Genomic DNA, 18115 nt, shown 5'->3' on the forward strand with positions numbered 1-18115 from the left:
GGGAAAGAAAGCAAGAGAGAGAGAAAGAAAGAAAAAGAGAGGAAGAGAGAGAAAGCAAGAGAGAAAGAGAGAGAGAAAGAAAGCAAGAGAGAAAGAGAGAGAGAGAGAAAGCAAGAGAGAGAGAAAGAAAGCAAGCAAGAGAAAGAGAGAGAAAGCAAGAGAGAAAGAGAAAGAAAGCAAGAGAGAGAAAGAGAGACAGGGAAGGAGGGAGAGATAGAAAGAGAGCAAAAAAGAAAGGAAGGAAGAGAGAAAGAAAGAGGGATGGATAGAGAGGAGAAGGAAGGAAGAGAAAGAGAGAGAGAAATAGAGCGAAAGGGAGGAAGAGAGAGAGATCATTTTTTGTCCAACCCTTTTTTAGCCCCCCCCCCACTCCCCCCTGCTCAAGGTGCCCCATGATTTTGTATATGTAAAAAATGTGCCGCAACTCAAAAAAGGTTGAAAATCACTGGCTTAAAGAGTAAAAGCACTGCTTAGCAAGGCAAACAGCCCAGGTTCGAATCCCAGAAGGGTATGGCTAGCTGATGAGGGCTAAATAGTTCAAAACAGATCAAACTAGAAAGAGAAAATCATTTTGACCACTTTGGATCATACTATGGAATATAGATGGCCCCTCAAATAACTAGAATGTACAATTTAAAATATTGTAAATCTAATACAAATGAGAACCATGCTTTCTCATTATTGTTAGGAGAACACAACTGTTTCCAAACAAAGTTTGCCATTTTCGAGGGGCACGGGGACGTCCTGAGAGGCAGCATTGTCAAAATGAAAGGTGAAAAGGTGTATATGCTATTCAGAAATAAATATCTACCTTGATCATCAATCTGCTGGACATCTCTCAATTCTTCCGGCTGTGGTTCTTCCTCTGATTCTGCTCCACTGTCGTCGTTTTCTGATTTTCCATTCACAACTGGCACAGCTTTGGGAGGATCTGTTAAGATAAATTTTATTTTAACTAAACACTGAAATTTTAAAATAATTATTTAGGTACCTAATTTTCAAGGAGCATGATGTCTCAGTGACTAAAGATTCTGAGCTTGTCAGCGAGAAAGCTGACAGCCAGAATTCAAGACCTTAGTGCTGTGGAACAGGGTGACCTCCTGTTGTTTGACCCCAATGCAAGTAGATAAATAGGTACCACTCAGGAAGAAAGCTAATAGCGTTCCATGCATTTTGGCGTACAGCCTTATCACCTCGAGTTTCGACTACTGCAATATTCTCTACATGGGGCTACCTTTGAAGAGTGTTCGGAAACTGCAAATCATGCAAAATGCAGCCACATGAGCAGTCATGGGCCTTCCTAGGTATGCCCATATCTCTCCAGCACTCCGTGGGCTACATTGGCTACTGATTGGTTTCCAAATGCAATTCAAAGTATTGGTTATGACTTACATGGCATTGGACCAGACTACTTGTGGGACCGCCTCCTGCCGCAGGAGCCCCAGCGACCTGTTATGTCCCACAGAGTTTATCTTCTCCGGGTCTCCAACTAGACAATGTCATTTGGTGGGACCTAGAGAAAGAGCCTACTCTGTGGTAGCTCCGGCCCTCTGGAATCTGCTCCTCCAATAGATTTGCACTACCCCCACCCTCCCCGCCTTCCACAAGAGTCTGGAGATTCATTTATGCCTCCAGGCTTGGGCTATTATAGGGTTGGCAACCAGTCATAAGTATGAGCCAGTTGTCAAATACTCAAAATGATATCCCATGATTGTAGGTGGGTATAGGGCAATTGTAAACACCATTGTTTTATGTCCATCACAACTTTAAACAATCATTACATCATTAAGTGAGGATTACTTCAGATCGTGCAGAATGCGGCCGCGAGAGCCATCGTGGGGCTTCCTAGATTCGCCCACGTTTCTGCAACACTTCGTGGCCTGCACTGGCTGCCGATCGGTTTCCGATCACAATTCAAAGTGTTGGTAATGACCTTTAAAGCCCTACATGGCATTGGGCCAGAATACATCCGGAACCGCCTTCTACCGCACAAATCCAAGCGGCCAATAAGGTCCCACAGAGTTGGCCTTCTCCGGGTCCCGTCGACCAAACAATGTCGTTTGGCGGGCCCCAGGGGAAGAGCCTTCTCTGTGGCGGCCCCAGCCCTATGGAATCAACTCCCCCCAGAGATTAGAACGGCCCCCACCCTCCTTGTCTTTCGCAAATTACTCAAGACCCACCTTTGTCGCCAGGGAGTTAGGATATTCCTTCCCCTAGGCCATTACAAGTTATGTATGGTATGTTTGTGTGTATGTTTGGTTTTTATAATAAGGGTTTTTAGTTGTTTTATTAAATTGGATTGTTATATGTTGTTTTTTATCATTGTTGTTAGCCGCCCCGAGTCTGCGGAGAGGGGTGGCATACAAATCCAATAAATAATAATAATAATAATAATAATAATAATAATAATAATCTATACATAGTTCTCTACCGCTTACATTCATTACTATATAATATAGTGGGATTTATTTCTATTACAATTTGTGCAGGGTTGCTATGCAAGCCACAGTCACTGTTCACAAGTTGACAGACTTTTTAACTGTGTAGCATAACTTGACCCCCTACTCTGCATATGATGTCAGAATGTTATTGCTACAGCTTTTTAAAATCCACAACAATATTTCACCAGAACCGGGTGAAAAAAATAAGTATTATAGTAATTTAATATGGCATAAATGTGTATTTCTTAGTTCATCAAAGGCTGTAAAATAATAATTAATTCCTCTGATGAAATACATTTTCATCCATGAGAATGTGTACCACACCAAAACTGACACTATTAACGCTTATGGCAGTGTTTCTCAACTTCACATCATTAAGATGTGCGGACTTCACGTCCCAGAATTCCCCAGCCAACCTTGCAAGGATTTGAAATCTACAATTTTAAAGCTGCCATGGTTGAAAAATATTGGCTTTTGCTATATAAACTAAGACTTTTAAGACTCCCTCACTTTTCATTATATTGGTAACATCATTACTTACTGTCAATCAAAGAAATATGTGTTTGAATCATGCCTTACTAACTCCATATTGGAAAGTTTAGCGATCTCTGTAAGAATTTTGTTGCTGCTGAATATATCTCATGAACAAAATAGATACCCACTTATGGAGTCATAAGAGTACTGTATTTGGAGTGGTCCAAATGTACAATAGTACTATTTGACAGTCATTTTTTCCCAAAATATTCTATTTACATTCAGAGACAAGTGCTAAATTTCATACTAGGCATCTATATATAGCTAGAGTTTTGCTTTTGTTTGATAACAACAAAATGGCATATTACAGACTTTTGTTTTCAAGAAGATAAAAAAATCTATTTATTTTTAAAGACAGATTCTTGATATACAGACTGATTTTTACTTGATGATCAGGCTGAAAAATGCTACTTTAGCTAATGAAATTGTTTTAAAACTTTTTTTTAAATGGGAACAAGTGCTTTGCAAATGTTCTGCTCAAATTGTTTTTCACGGTTTGGCAAAGTGAAAGAGAGTACGGTTCTTAGAAGTAAATAAGACCAAAGTCCCTTTAACTTTTTTGCCATGATTTTTTCATATCACTATAATATTGATAAATCAGGATCTATTTTCTGTATGTGCTTTTGTCTGTGTATCCTCAGATAATGTAACTACTTGTGGCAAATTAGGAGAGAAGGATAAGGGAATATTTTGATTAAATGCCTGAATTTACAGATTTTATTTGACCTATCTGATTAACTAGGACTGACTTTATATGCTACAAATGCTACAGTGTGTTAATATTTACACAAAGAATGCAGCCAACATCTCTTCCAAATTTTACTGCTTAGAAATATAGCCATCCGGCATTGCTTAGCAAAGAAATATCACATTGCCATATTCTGCTACAGCCGAAACCTGCAGCTCTCTATAAGGGGGGAACTCATAACCTGAGCATTAAAACTGCATTTATACAACCAGATCAGTTAATAACTAGCTATTCAGTTGTTGTTGTTGTTGTTGTTGTTGTTATTAATTAGATTTGTATGCCGCCCCTCTCCATAGACTCGGGGCGGCTCACAGCAACAATAAAAACAATGTAACAAATCTAATAATTTAAAAAACACTAAAAACCCCATTATTAAAAGCAAACATACACACAAACATACCATGTATAAACTGTATAGGCCTGGGGGAGATGTCTCAATTCCTCCATGCCTGACGGCAGAGGTGGGTTTTAAGAAGTTTACGAAAGGCAAGGGGGGTGGGGGCAGTTCTAATCTCCGGGGGGAGCTGGTTCCAAGGGTCGGGGCCGCCACAGAGAAGTCTCTTCCCCTGGGTCACGCCAAATGACATTGTTTAGTCGATGGGACCCGGAGAAGGGCAACTCTGTGGGACCTAACCGGTCGCTGGGATTCATGCGGCAGAAGGCGGTCCCGGAGTTAAGTTTTAAGTTAAGTTTTAACCTTCCATTGTTTTTTAAGTTGTGCAAACCCAGCTTGTTTTTTTGGTTTGTGAGCCAATCTCTTCCACAAACCTACAAATAAAATACAGAATCAAGCTAAATATACTTCTCACCTGAGGCATGGAAAAGAGAATTGCATTGTATCAAGATTGCTATTTTTTTTTGGCATCATATGCAGAATATAACAAGCTATTAATAATAGAATTTAGATCTTATACTTCAGTTTATATAAAGTGACTTTTCAAATATTATTATTTTCAAATATTATACTTTCTTAAAGGGAAAAAAATGGATGCATATTTGTTTAGACTGGTGGTCACCAACTGGTGGTCCATAAGAAAATTTTGGTGATCCACAGAAAAATTATTTGCATTTTTTTATATTGCACTAAATCAGGGATGCTCAAACTACGTGTCCTGGGCTAGGTGCATGCAATGAGCACTTGTATTACCGCAGAGAGTCTCCCCCTTTAGGGTGTTTTTGTGTAAGTCACAGGGGGGTGCAGAAATTCTTACTTGGGGTTTGCTTCAGCCTCCTGATATGGAGCTTTGGGCGAAGGCTGGTGAGAAATATTGGTGGTGGTGAAGAGCCGGATCTTGTTCTAGTGGGACTGTACCATGGCCTGGAACTGGTTGACCATCTCAACCTTCTGGGCCTCCAGGCAACGATACCTGGCCTTGCACTCCCGCAGGTCTTCTCTCTGCTCCTAGTTCTCAGTGAGCTGCTTCTGCTGAGCTTCCTTCTCGGTGAGATCCAATTTGAACAGAGCCAGTTGTTTTGCCAACTTTTTCTCATGGTGGCTGCTTAGCTCCAACATCTGCTTCCTGTTGGGGACCTAAGGAGCCTGGGTGGGCAGGCTGGGAGGGGAGGGTGTAGTAGAGGCCGGCAAGGCACCCCTCAGCTTGAGTGACATTGAGTTGGCCATACCCACTCAGTCAAATGACCACCTACCCACACCCACCTAGCTGGTCATTAGGCAGATCATATTAGTGGTCCATGGGATTTAAAATTATGAATTTAGTGGTCCCTAAGTTCCTAAAGGTTGAGGACCCTTGGTTTAGATCATGGGTATCCAACTTTTTGGCTTGCCCGGGCCACACTGAATGAAGAGGAATTGTCTTGGGCTGCATATAATATATATTTCTTTAAAAAATTTACAACCTTGTGGGGCTGCACTGCTTGCTGTTCCAAGCCACAAGTTACCTGTGGGCTCTAGGTTGGGCACACCTGGTTTAGATATTATGAAAAAAAGAGCTAGCCAAGAAAAGCCAGAACAAAGCAATGGAAGTTATTCATGACAATAGAAATCAATGCTTTTTTATATGAGTTATTAGCAGTTTTATTTTTCTGATATTTATACCTTTATAGATTGCAAAAATCCGCACAAGTTGCAAAACAATCACTAGGTGGAAGATCAAGAAAGCCTAAATTTTTGCTACCATTTAGGGAAATTCCAGAACTTTGCAACTCAAGTATGGTAACCCTATTATATACTGTACATCTTTTTCAATATTAAATATAATTCATTCTAAAAAAAAACACAGGTGGCAATGGCGATTGGGATGGAATTGAGCAACATGTGGTAAAGAGCAATGTGAACTAGCCGTTTAGCGACTGAAATGTCAACATTTATGATTGCCATTGTTAAGCAATTCACCGTGGATTGTTAAGCAAGGACACCACTGGCTACTATTTGATTTCATTTGTAGGAAGTTCACAAACGGTGGTCACGTAAAAATAGGGATGCTGCAAATGCTAGAATTTTGAGGACCATTCATGCAACATTGTTGTTGCAAGTTCAAAAGATTTCTGAATGATAGGTTGTTAATCTGTGACACAAAAACAGCTTTAACATTCTTTTAAATCACTGGTAGTACATGCCAGAGAAACAGCATTAAAAAATGTTGTGTAATGTAGAATTAAGCAACTTAAAGCTGATGAGAGATAAGAAAATTGTTGTGTATTCCCACCTGAGATTAGATCAGGTCCTTTATTTTTTTTATCCTCTACAATTTCATAAAACGGGCCTAAAACATGTAGCAATTCCTCAACTTTGTCCGTTATTGGCATTGTTTCAAGAATCTGGAGAAACACAAAATAATGAATGAACCACACACCTTTCAGTGCTAAATTTGACAATCTTTGTGATGCTTTGCTATGAACCAGTCCCACAAGAAAAATCACTTCTCAAATGGATTTGGATTGCAGCCAATAGTTATCAAAACTAAATCAGTAAACCTTCAATGTTTGTGCTAACCAATTTTATCTACTATTTACTTTTAGAAGGTTTCCCAATATTTCTAAGCTGTCAGCACATTTGCAGTGGAATCTCCAGCTAGAGAAGGATCAGGAAAAGACTAGCTAGCTTATAATCCTTACACATCAAGAAGCTGCCTGGATCTGATCCTCTCTAGAATCCATGAATCCCTTATCCAGCTATTCCCAAGAGAATGGAGTGGGCCTGGCAAAATACTTGTAAATAGGCACGCAACAATAAAGAAGTAACTCTGATCAATACTCAAGATATTGCTTGAATTCCTTCCACCTGACATTTTTTTTATTTCTTGTTTAAAAGAATACAGAGTATTTCTTAAATTATAGCAAAACCTCAATTTATTGTATCTCAATAGCATAATCTTTGCCTGCAATGGATTTCACTATTGTTTACCTCGTTTCATTTGGTTGTGGCTTCTAATTTTCTTTTATTATTTATTCATTCATTCATTCATTCATTCATTCATTCATTCATTCATTTTTTATGCCGCCCTTCTCCTTAGACTCAGGGCGGCTTACAACATGTTAGCAATAGTACATTTTTTAAACAGAGCTAGGCTATTGCCCCCACAATCTGGGTCCTCATTTTACCCACCTCGGAAGGATGGAAGGTTGAGTCAACCTTGTGCCGGTGATGAGATTTGAACTGCTGACCTTCAGATCTACAGTCAGCTTCAGTGGCCTGCAGTACAGCACTCTACCTGCCATGCCACCCCGGCTCAGTCAATATTATTATTATTATTATTATTATTATTATTATTATTATTATTATTATATTGTTTCTTGTGAGTTTCTTTAAATATTTTACTTATTTATTTATTCGATTTGTATGCCCCTGGTTAGGAGTAAAATCTAACAGATGTCCATTATTCATGAATCTCCAGTAAATCAGATATTACACTTTTATATTATTTATCATCATTGGTATTAGGAATGACAGGCCAAAGTCTCTAACTCCAAATGAGTTAGTATTGGGATGGCCACGGTGTGACCAACATGGTTCTGATAATAAATTGAACCTTGGATGAGAGAATTGGACTGGAATCTCATTTATTTCTCAGATGCTATTTGGGATGCTGACAAGGACATTATTACATTGTCTAAATTTACATAATTGAGTAATCTGATGTGGCTTGCATAATTATGTCCTTATACAAATTTCAGCAATTGCTATATTTCAAAAAACAATCCCCTATACAGAAAAGTAGTTCGACTACCTTTTTTCTTCCTGTTCTATACAATGGTCCACTGATCCATCTTTTGAGTAGGATACTTGCCCTATCAAACTTTTGTTTATGCAACCATCCTATTTAAAATGTCTTTCATAGAGCAAACTCTTCATCTCAGTTTGTTAAAAACAAGGTTTCATTATATTTCATTATATATTGAGTCTAAGGAGAAGGGCGGCATAAAAATCGAATGAATGAATAAATAAATAACTCTACAAAGTAGGGTCTACTTACTTGAAAGATTCTATTGGCCATTAATATAGATATATGGGAAATGTGAATACACATGCCATAGCAAGAACACTCAAAGACTTGCTTTTTATTTTTACATGAGAAATATCTTGTTTTGAAGATGGTAGTAAATGATAGATCAAGATGTGTTAATTCATTAACAGTTACTTACAATTCCTGTGCAAACCTGACTAAGTTACTCAATTACATAGATACTTGCCATTCCATGTTTTCTATTTACATTTACCCTTCTATAGTTAGTCAATCTTTAAAAACAAAACAGGTTTAGCTAGAAAATTACTAAGGATTTATCCACTACTAGTTTCCTAGTCATGAATTCACATACTGTTTCAATTCATATCTACTGAAAAGGGTGTATATTTAGAATGTAATGATGCATTTTTACTCAGTATCAAAAAAATTGGAAAATGCTACATATCTCACAACTCAAAGTGAAATGAGAAATACCAAAAATTCTGGAGAAGAAACAAGATTTGATAAGATTTGATAAGCCACCAAACTGTAGCGAGAGTCTTACATAGTTTTAGATTTTTGATGCTTCACTTTCAAGCCACCCAGAAATACATTTCATCCAACAAAAAACCTGATGGTCTTTAACCACAAGTTTAAAATGGCACACATTTAATTTTATTTTGCTATAAACTAAATTCAACTCCAGCAATCCATGGAAGATTGTTTGCCTCACATTGTTGGGAGTTTAAAAAACTATACCAAATTTGGCGAGCTAAAGATATAAAATAGCTAACAACGACATTGACCCCTAGATTAGGGGTCTCAAACCTTGACAACTTTAAGACTTGTGGACTTCAACTCCCAAGAGACTTGTGGGAATTGAAGTCCACATGTCTCATATATCCTATTATACAGTACTCACTCTTCTCTGTTCTTCCCCATTGCTACTATTCCTATTACAGTTACTACTCCATGTGAGTACTGCTAAAATAAAAAAATGTCTTTCTGGCTAGCTACTTGCTTGCTTACTTACACAAATCATCTTCTCTCTCCTTCACTCACACTCAGTTGTTTTACAGCTCAACTTTTGTAATCAAGTTTGCTGGGCTGGTGCTGGGAAAAGCACTTAAAGAGGAAAGGAGCATAGATGCAGGCAATTTTAAGGAGAGTCTGCTCTCTCACAAGCAAAAGCTTCTATAATGATATAGAGTTTATCACTTATGTTTTGTGGCAGTAATTTTCCTAATGCTCTCAGTATGAAGGCAGCTAGCACTAAGATTAACATCCATAGAAACATAGAAGCATAGAAGATTGACAGCAGAAAAAGACCTCATAGTCCATCTAGTCTGCCCTTATACCATTTCGTGTATTTTTTCTTAGGATGGATATATATGTCCATTAAGTAAATCAAAGAAATTCCTTTCGAAATGTACTTAAAAGAAAACCACCTAAACCAGTTGGAAGGCTAAAAATAAAATCCCTGCAAAATAGATATATTCTACGTACGTATATAAAACAGCTCTTACCTTTTTCATTTCTTCAACATACGCAATCATAGCATCTTCTTTGGGCATTGAGCCCAGTGAACTCCAGGCATCCCTACAATGAATGCCACAGGAAGAACACCTTCAAAACACTGGGCTGCTTTACTATTATGTAATAGTAACTTCAATAATTAATATAGGACTATTGGCTTTACGTGTGCTTATTATCTAAGAAACTGCATAGATTTTTCCTAGTACAGAATTATATTGTTAGTTCACTTAAAAAAAACAAAAAACAAGAAAGCGGTCAAGGTCTACTTCAAATAGTACATACATTCATATTTTTCTAATAAAGTGTTTATTTTTAAAAAATAGCAATAATAGGTAGAAGGAAAAAATATTTGTATGATCTCCAGAGTTATCAGGATCATATTTTAGTTTAGTTTACTTTATTGTAATTTCACCTTGTACAATGAAATTAAATGCCATCTTCAGTATGCATCACATATAAGAAAACTATAAAAAATAAAACAAAAACATACAACCTTCACTTTCTATACAATTGAACTGAAAACCCCTGATACTGCATTAATATTATACTATATGGTAGAGTTCAATATAGCTATTGCTCTGGGATACAAGCTGTTTTTCAGCCTATTTGGCCTTTTTATAATATTTTATAATACCTTTTCAGCATCATCTGGAGATAGCAAAGACATAATTTGGACAAAGGATGTGCTTGTAATCTCAAGATAAATACTTTCCATACAAGGGGGTGAATAGAAAAGGCATCACTTTAAATCATTAAAAAATCTTTGTTGTATACTATTTACCATTTGTATCTACCAATAGGATCCCAAAATCCTGGTCTTGGGCTATTACAAGGTCCTTGAGTTGCTTGCTTATAAAAACTATAGAATTTCAGCATCATTTCATTTGTCGGTTGGAAAGAACCTATGGGAAATGATTTTCAGAGTGAGAAAAATAGAATACGGTGACACGATTGCTTTAACAAAAAAATTCTAGGTTATTGTAAAGGCAAAATAAAGAGAGTAGCCAATCATTTAAAAATGGCTTTATTCCCACTAGTTTCAACTCAAAGATCAGTTATCTTGCCTGTTTATTTTGACTTTAAACTCTGAGGAGATCTAATGATGAAACTATCTTTGCACAAATAGAAAAGAACAAATCACTATTGAGTATTCAGGCTATGGTATCAACACTATTTTGTGTATCTTTCATTAGAAAAAGTAAAATGTCCAGACAAGCATAGAAAAGGTATAATTGCTGCTGTGTCTCATATTAGATCCGAAGTGGAATCCATAGGGTAAAAGCCATATTCTAGTTATAAACAAAAATGCCATAGAAATTCAAAGCACATTGCAATAAAATATTGGCAATTATTCTACGAATGATAAATCAGAATGTTCTTATCTCTATGACTTACCTAACAATGCCGAATCCACAATTGTCTTCACTTTTAAGGCATTTAGCCACTTTAGACCTATCTAGGACACTGGTTTCCAGCCTTGGCAACTTTAAAACTTGTGGACTTTAACTCCCAGAATTCCTCAGCCAGCAAAGGTATTCTATTTATTTTATTATTTATTTTATTTTATTTTTATTTATCTACCTATCTACCTACCTACCTGCCTGCCTACCCACCTACCTACCAACCTATCTATATTTTTATGCTGTCCAACTCCCTAGGGACTCAGAGAGGCTCACAACAAAAATGAACATGAATCACTATAAAACATTTCAATTTAAAATAATTGCAGCCATCCATACATTCATGGGCCGACCCTGAAGGGGTGGCAGTAGCTGGAACCATAGGCAAAACCTATGGTATTAAGCTACTGTGTTTTCAATATCTTATAAATGGAATTTATCACATCTATTTTGCTTACGGCAGATGTACTCTATATCGATACAGTACTTCCCATTTTACATTTATAGTTCCAAGATTTATTTGGTGAGAACAATTTGATATATATACAGATAGTCCTCAACTTACAATAGTTTTTTTAGTGACCATTCAGAGTCACAACAGCACTGAAAAAAATTGACTTATGACCATTTTTCACACTTACAATCTTTAACAGTCCCATGGTCACATGATAAAAATTCAGACACTGGGCAAGTGGTTCATATTTATGACAGTTACAGTCTCTGAGGGTCATGTGGTCAGCTTTTATGACCTGACAAGTACAGTCAATAGGGAATCCAGTTTCACTCTAAGAACCATGTTACTAACTTAGCAAATGCAATGATTCACTTAACAGCTGTGGCAAGGTAAGTCGTAAAATGAGGCAAATCCACTTAAGAAATGTTTCACTTAGCAACTTACATTTTGGGCTCACTTGTGGTTGTAAGTCAAGGACTACAACCACAACTGTTTCCAAAACATGGCTTTACTTAACAAGAAAACCAACCAATCGATATTACTAATGAAGGAATAAATGATGGTTCCTCTAAACAGACAGAGAAATAAAGTGGAGGTATTATTTTCACAGCTAAAATCCTGTTTAGACCATTGCATAGGAAATCATTTTGCAACTGTCAAGTAATTATTAATTAATAAACAAAGATGAAGGAATGGAAGCAAAAGTTTGTTTTTGTTCTATTATTTCTTTAAAATGTTTTTTAAAATTATGTTTAGCGATGTGACTTCCTCTGCGGCTCCAGCAGTTTAAAAAAAAAGGGTTCAGTAGAACAGCACGAAACATGAACACATATTGTTACACCCATAAGCCACCGCCTACACAAACTCTAATGAGCAGGGACAATGTATTCCTAACCCTAGTGTGGACATATGGATAGTAGCCAAATAAGAATTAGTTTAAATGTAAATCATCTGTTTAATTGTCAAAGAAGTTGTCAAAATTAAAGCAATTTTAGATTCTGAAGAATCTGACCTCATTCAGGGTTAACCATTTTACATTCTACGGACATTCCACACACTCCATAGCTTTACCACCGGTCACATTCTCTTCCTCGCTGAACTTTCTTCTGAATTTCTAACCATTTTGCTTAAGTGAAGAATTTCTGAAGCTTAGCTTGTAACTTAAATGGATTAAAATATTTTTTTTCAGTACAGTATAGGGAACCCACACCTAGAGGGACTCCTTTAGGGAAATGATTTAGCAGTTGAAACATTTACTCTCTGACTCCCCACTTAACAAATCTATTCAGGTCAGGAGGAAAATGAAACCACCCTGGAATATATAGATGGAGTTTCCCCAACCAACTTACTAAGACTGAAAAAGCTACTTGGATAAGCAGGGAAAGATTCTTAGGAACAGAAAAAGAAAAGTCTAGTTGCCAAGATTCAACTTCCTGGCATTTTTTCAGTAGAGATTTAAGATTTTTATTTTATGCTCAATACACACGCATTTACTTTCTGCATATCGTGGCTTATTTGAAGTTTCATTGATTTTAAAACAAATTGCGTAGAATTATATTCCAAGAACACTCGCTTTCAGCATAAATTCTATGTGAACACAGAATGTTTACAGGATTCATATTCAAGTCCACACTCAGCCTGGAAACACACATTGTAGTAATTATACAAAGTTGGTGTACCCTGACTCTAAAATGTTTGTCACCAATGGAAAAATTTCTAGCATGATGGAAAAACCCTTACCATGAAAATAAATTCTAATCGTTAATGCAATTCAATGAATTTCTATAGCATATGCAGAATCGTACATGAACCAACCTAACTGGATTGATTTAACACATAAGTTAAAACACGGCTGACTGGTTTGTAGACCAGAGTGTTGTGTCATTCCAGACTGGAAGAGTGATGTTTGGTGTTTTCTTTTTTTCTAGAGTGAGCAGTCTACCTTGGGCATTCCAGATCTAATATAAAACGTTCTCAAGCAAAAAAAGCATTAGATTAGGAGCATATACCCAGAACTAAGAGTCATAGGTATTTTTATACCTATATATAAAAATATATATAATTTATAAGATATAAAAATAATGATCATAGAAAAGATTCTCTGTAAAAGATAACAACAACAACCATTGGAAGGGACCTTGGAGGTCTTCTAGTCCAGTGATTTTCAACCTTTTTTGAGCCGCGGCACATTTTTTACATTTACAAAACCCTGGGGCACATGGAACGGGGGAGGGGGGGGCTAAAAAAAAGTTTGGACAAAGAATTCTCTCTCTCTCTCTTCCTCCCTTTCGCTATATTTCTCTCTCCCTCTTTCTCTCCCTTCCTCTTTCTTTCTCTCTCTCCATCCCTCTCTCTTTCTCTTCCTTCCTTCCTCTCTTTTTTGCTCTCTTTCTCTCTCTCTCCCTCCCTCTATGTCTTTCTCTCTCTCTCCTTCCCTCCCTCTCTTTCTCTCTCTCTCTTGCTTTCTTTCTCTCTCTTGCTCTCCTGCTCTCTCTCTTGCTTGCTTTCTCTTGTTCTCTTTCTCTCTCTTGCCTTCTTTCTCTCTCTCTTGTTCTCTTTCTCTCTCTTGCTTTCTTTCTCTCTCTGAGCTTCGCGGCACACCTGAACATGTCTCACGGCACACTAGTGTGCCACGGCACGCTGGTTGAAAAACATTGTTCTAGTCCAACCTCTTCTTAGGCAGGAAATCCTACACCGCTTCAGACAAATCTGAACATCCAACATCATCTTAAAAACTTATAGTGTTGGCATATTCACAACTTCTGGAGGCAAGCCCTTCCACTGGTTAATTGTTCTAACTATCAGGAGTTTTTTCTCTCCTTGTTTAGTTTACAGCCTTACTTCTTGTTCTACCCTCAGCTGCTTTGGAGAATAGGTTGACTCCTTCTTCTTTGTGGCAACCCCTGAGATATTGGAACACTGCTACCGTGTTTCCCCTGGTCCTTCTTTTCATTAAACTAGCCGTGCCCAGTTCCTGCAACCGTTCTTCATATGTTTTAGCCTCCAGTCCAGTCCCCTAATAAGGGAGCATGTTACCAGTCTGTCTAAAATGGGATGAATTACGATAAAGTACTCAAGGAAGGGTAAAGAAGAAGAAAGAAGGAAATAGTGAAGGAGAGAAGAAGGAATGGAGGGAAGTAAGAAAGGGAGAGAAGATGCAAGAGAGAGAGAAGTAGAAGGAAGAAAATCCAAAGAAATGAAGTTAAACAAATAGATTGATACAAAATAAGATACTGACATATGGTTGACTGGATAAAAATATTTAATTGTGTATGTTACTAATGAACTTTAAGGTATATGTATTGATATATGTATGAAATTTGGGATATATATGTTCTATCAACCTTACATGGGAAAAGACCCAAATATGCCAAGACCTATGTGTGTGTGTGTGTGTGTATGTGTAACATATTTTTGCTGCTAATGAAAAAGAAGGGAGACTGCTATAGATCTATTTTGAGATTATTTGCTTTAAGGTATATGTATACTTGACCAAAAAAAATCATATATATGAATTTTTTGTCACGTACTCATGTACCTTAAAGCAAATACAGTAATCTCGAAATAGATCTACAGTATAGCAGTCCCCTTCCTTTCTTTACAGTATATATAATAAGGCCGAAATAGATCTATCCTAGTCTCCCTTAATTTTCAAATTCAGCAAAAACATGTGACATATACATATATACATACATACATATACTGTATATATATATGAGTATGTGTGTGTGTGTGTGTAGATTGTTCTGAGTTCGGGTTTTATATTTTATATTATGTGAAATATATATATATATATATATATATATATATATATATATATATATATATATTCATTATATATATATATATATATATATATAAAGGAAGGGAGACTACTATAGATTTTGAGATTATTTGCTTTAAGATATATGAGTATGCAACAAAAAATTCATACAGTATATGATTATATATATATATATATATATATATATATATATATATATATATATATATGAAATCATATATATGAATTTTTTGTCGCATACTCATATATCTTATACTGTATATATAAAACATCCTCACGTTGTCTTTGACTACTTTGCAATCCCATCTAAGTAGTTTGGTGTAGCCTTTCACTTCCCAGTCACCAGGTCCTTTGAAGGATGTCCCCCATCCAAGTTTTGACCAGGTCCAGCTCTGTTTTAATTTTGATACTACACAAGGCTGACTACTGCATCACTTATTTCAAAATGTCAGGGGGGGGGGGATCGGACTCATCCACATCTTACAACTGCCCCACTCACTTGCTCCCGGTCTGCTTCCATCGTTCCCCTTCCACTTACCATTTTTGGGCAGGCTCTGGATCACTTTCACGGCCGCTTCGAAGCGAGTCTCATGCACCGAGCTGTCTCCGCCGTTCTCCGTCTCTGCCATGGCCAGACTCCTGCTTCAGCCGAGCCGAATCGCGTCGCCGCCGCCACCACCACCGCTTTCCTGGTCTGCTGAGGGCCCTGCGGCCGAGTCACTTCGGGATCATCCGGCAAAGAGCAAAATGAACGCGAAGGCCGCGGGGAAAACGGAGAAGAGCAGTCCGCTTAAACCAAGGCAGCGGCTTCTCGCCTCTTTTGCCCAGCACCGCCCTCGGTTATCCATTTAGTCTTTTCTCGGCATTATCTGCATCCCCCCCAACTTTCAGACCACCCCTCTCCAAGGAAGGACCCAGGCTTCTGAGGGGTTATACAGCTGATGGTCGTCGGAAAGCAACAGAGCGCAAACTTCTACCCCTCATAAGCAGAAGACAATCTCGCCCTATTCCTGCACCATTCTGTGTATCTAACTTCGACAACTATCCCTACTATGGACTAGAAGACATAAAAATTCATGGGTGAGACAAGACGCTGGTCGAGACCAGGCTAAAGAGAGAGCGCTGTTGAATTCAATAGGGTTTATTTCTCACCCAACTTCGTCTTCTGAGTCTTTGTTTGTTACTGACGTATGGAAACCCCTTTATGCAGGGACAAATCCCTATCCCGAAAGCTTCAGCAGAAAAGAGAGGCAGGAAGGAAGGAATTGCTGTGCTATCTTATTTCTTAGGGCAATAAACGAGTGTGGAATTGTTCTAGCCAAGCGTTTCTTGGGGGGGAAATATTACTTACCTTCTCTTTTCTATCTCTACTTGTATCTTTGCATATTTAAAAAATCTTTTCCCACACTGTGAAGTCATTCAATCCAATCCGATATCCAGGTTTGTTTAGAAGCTCCACTGTGGTCTAGCGGGCTTTTCTCCCTGAAATTGTAGATAGGGGACCGCAGTTGTGCAGCTTATACACACAACCCGCAGGCAATATAGGTTTTTTTTTTAAAATGAAGCTTTACAACATGTAAACAACACCCGCCTATAAGCTTCACAATCCCCTTCTGATTCGGGACTTTTAAATTCCCAAACGCACGGGAAAGAAAGTTATCTAGGAAAGTTTAATTCAACCTTTACCTTTAAAGCAGGAATAAAAGTTGATTATAGACGAAATACATACAGGCATTGAGAGTGAACTTCTCTGCAGTTTTTTTTTTTCTTATTTGTTTTCCCAGCTCATCAACATTCTCCAAATACGTTCTATTTTTCCTGCCAACGCTCCTGACCGAAACCAAATCAACCTAATAAAACTCCTTATTCCCCACCCTTCCGCACCCCCAAGAATTTCATTTCGCGTAATTAATATTAACCATCTTGCGATGCGAACCTATCCCGCCAATCCATCTTCCAGGACGGCTTGCATGAAGGGGCAGAAGACCTAAGTCCCCTGATCCTCACCAAGCTGGGCGCTCCTAAGTTTTCTGCTCCCGTCCTTCCTTTCCAAGACAGCTTTGAGACCTGCTTAGAGTAAATGCTTTGCCTTATTCCACGAGTGATTATTCACCTATTATTATCATGCACGGCTGGAAGGGCACGCGCGGGGGGGGGGGGGCGAGGGGCTGCCACTCTTCCAGACTGCTGACTCTACCTGTCCACTTGCAAACAGATGAAAGGCCAAATTGCAGTAAAATGTCCTTCCTCCAACTTTCAAGACTAAAACGTCATCCTAAGAAGGCCGGAGGCGCGTCGTCGTCAAACTACAGCTAAGCTTCCATGCGATGTCCAGTATTCAAGGTCTTGCAAAGCGTACCAAGAGAAGAGGGTTCCTACCTTGGGGTGACAGGCTCCTCCAACCTTTGCCCACGGCTCAAGATCTTCTGTTATTGTCTTCCAACTGTAGCCTTCCACTCATTGTGGTCCCGCCTCCTAAGGAGAATTCTGGGTAATGTAGTCCACTGACGTACATTTCCTGTTGCTGACATCCTGCCTGCCGTATAAACCTTTAAAAAATCCAGATCAAAATACTTTTTTCCCCTCCGTGTATGAATCTCTTATTCCTGGAGAATTAACTTTAGATGCTTTTATATATATATTAGGAAATGTAGGCTAGGATAATTTACGCGCAAAATTGGAAGGGAGAAAAAGTCCCCAAAGAAGAAGAGGTAGTAAAGAAAATATTAGATTGCGCAGAGATGGATATGATGACAAGACGGTTGAATAATCAAGAAGAATCAGAATTTTATATTATTTGGAATAAGGTATATAC

The 18115-nt window shown here is 38.0% G+C and overlaps 1 protein-coding gene across 5 annotated transcripts in view; it reads right to left on the reverse strand.

Moving 5' to 3' along the window:
* The window catches only part of ACBD5 (acyl-CoA binding domain containing 5), a 222317-nt gene extending 204547 nt beyond the window's left edge, over window positions 1-17770 (reverse strand). For 3 of the 5 annotated variants that reach the window (XM_070728755.1, XM_070728753.1, XM_070728754.1), the window contains exons 1-7: window positions 17680-17770; window positions 16652-16782; window positions 15839-16020; window positions 10444-10564; window positions 9653-9725; window positions 6390-6501; window positions 812-931 (exon numbers count right to left, since the gene is read on the reverse strand). In XM_070728755.1, coding sequence (XP_070584856.1) covers window positions 812-931; window positions 6390-6501; window positions 9653-9725; window positions 10444-10564; window positions 15839-15929 — 517 coding nt within the window. In that variant the 5' untranslated portion in view covers window positions 15930-16020; window positions 16652-16782; window positions 17680-17770. Of the gene's footprint in view, window positions 1-811; window positions 932-6389; window positions 6502-9652; window positions 9726-10443; window positions 10565-15838; window positions 16434-16651; window positions 16783-17679 lie in introns of those variants that run through there. The other 2 variants (XM_070728756.1, XM_070728752.1) reach the window with 2 other exon arrangements.
* Between the last annotated feature and the right edge of the window lie 345 nt (window positions 17771-18115).

Source organism: Erythrolamprus reginae, chromosome Z (genome assembly GCF_031021105.1).
Source record: "Erythrolamprus reginae isolate rEryReg1 chromosome Z, rEryReg1.hap1, whole genome shotgun sequence".
Taxonomy (NCBI): Eukaryota; Metazoa; Chordata; class Lepidosauria; order Squamata; family Dipsadidae; genus Erythrolamprus; species Erythrolamprus reginae.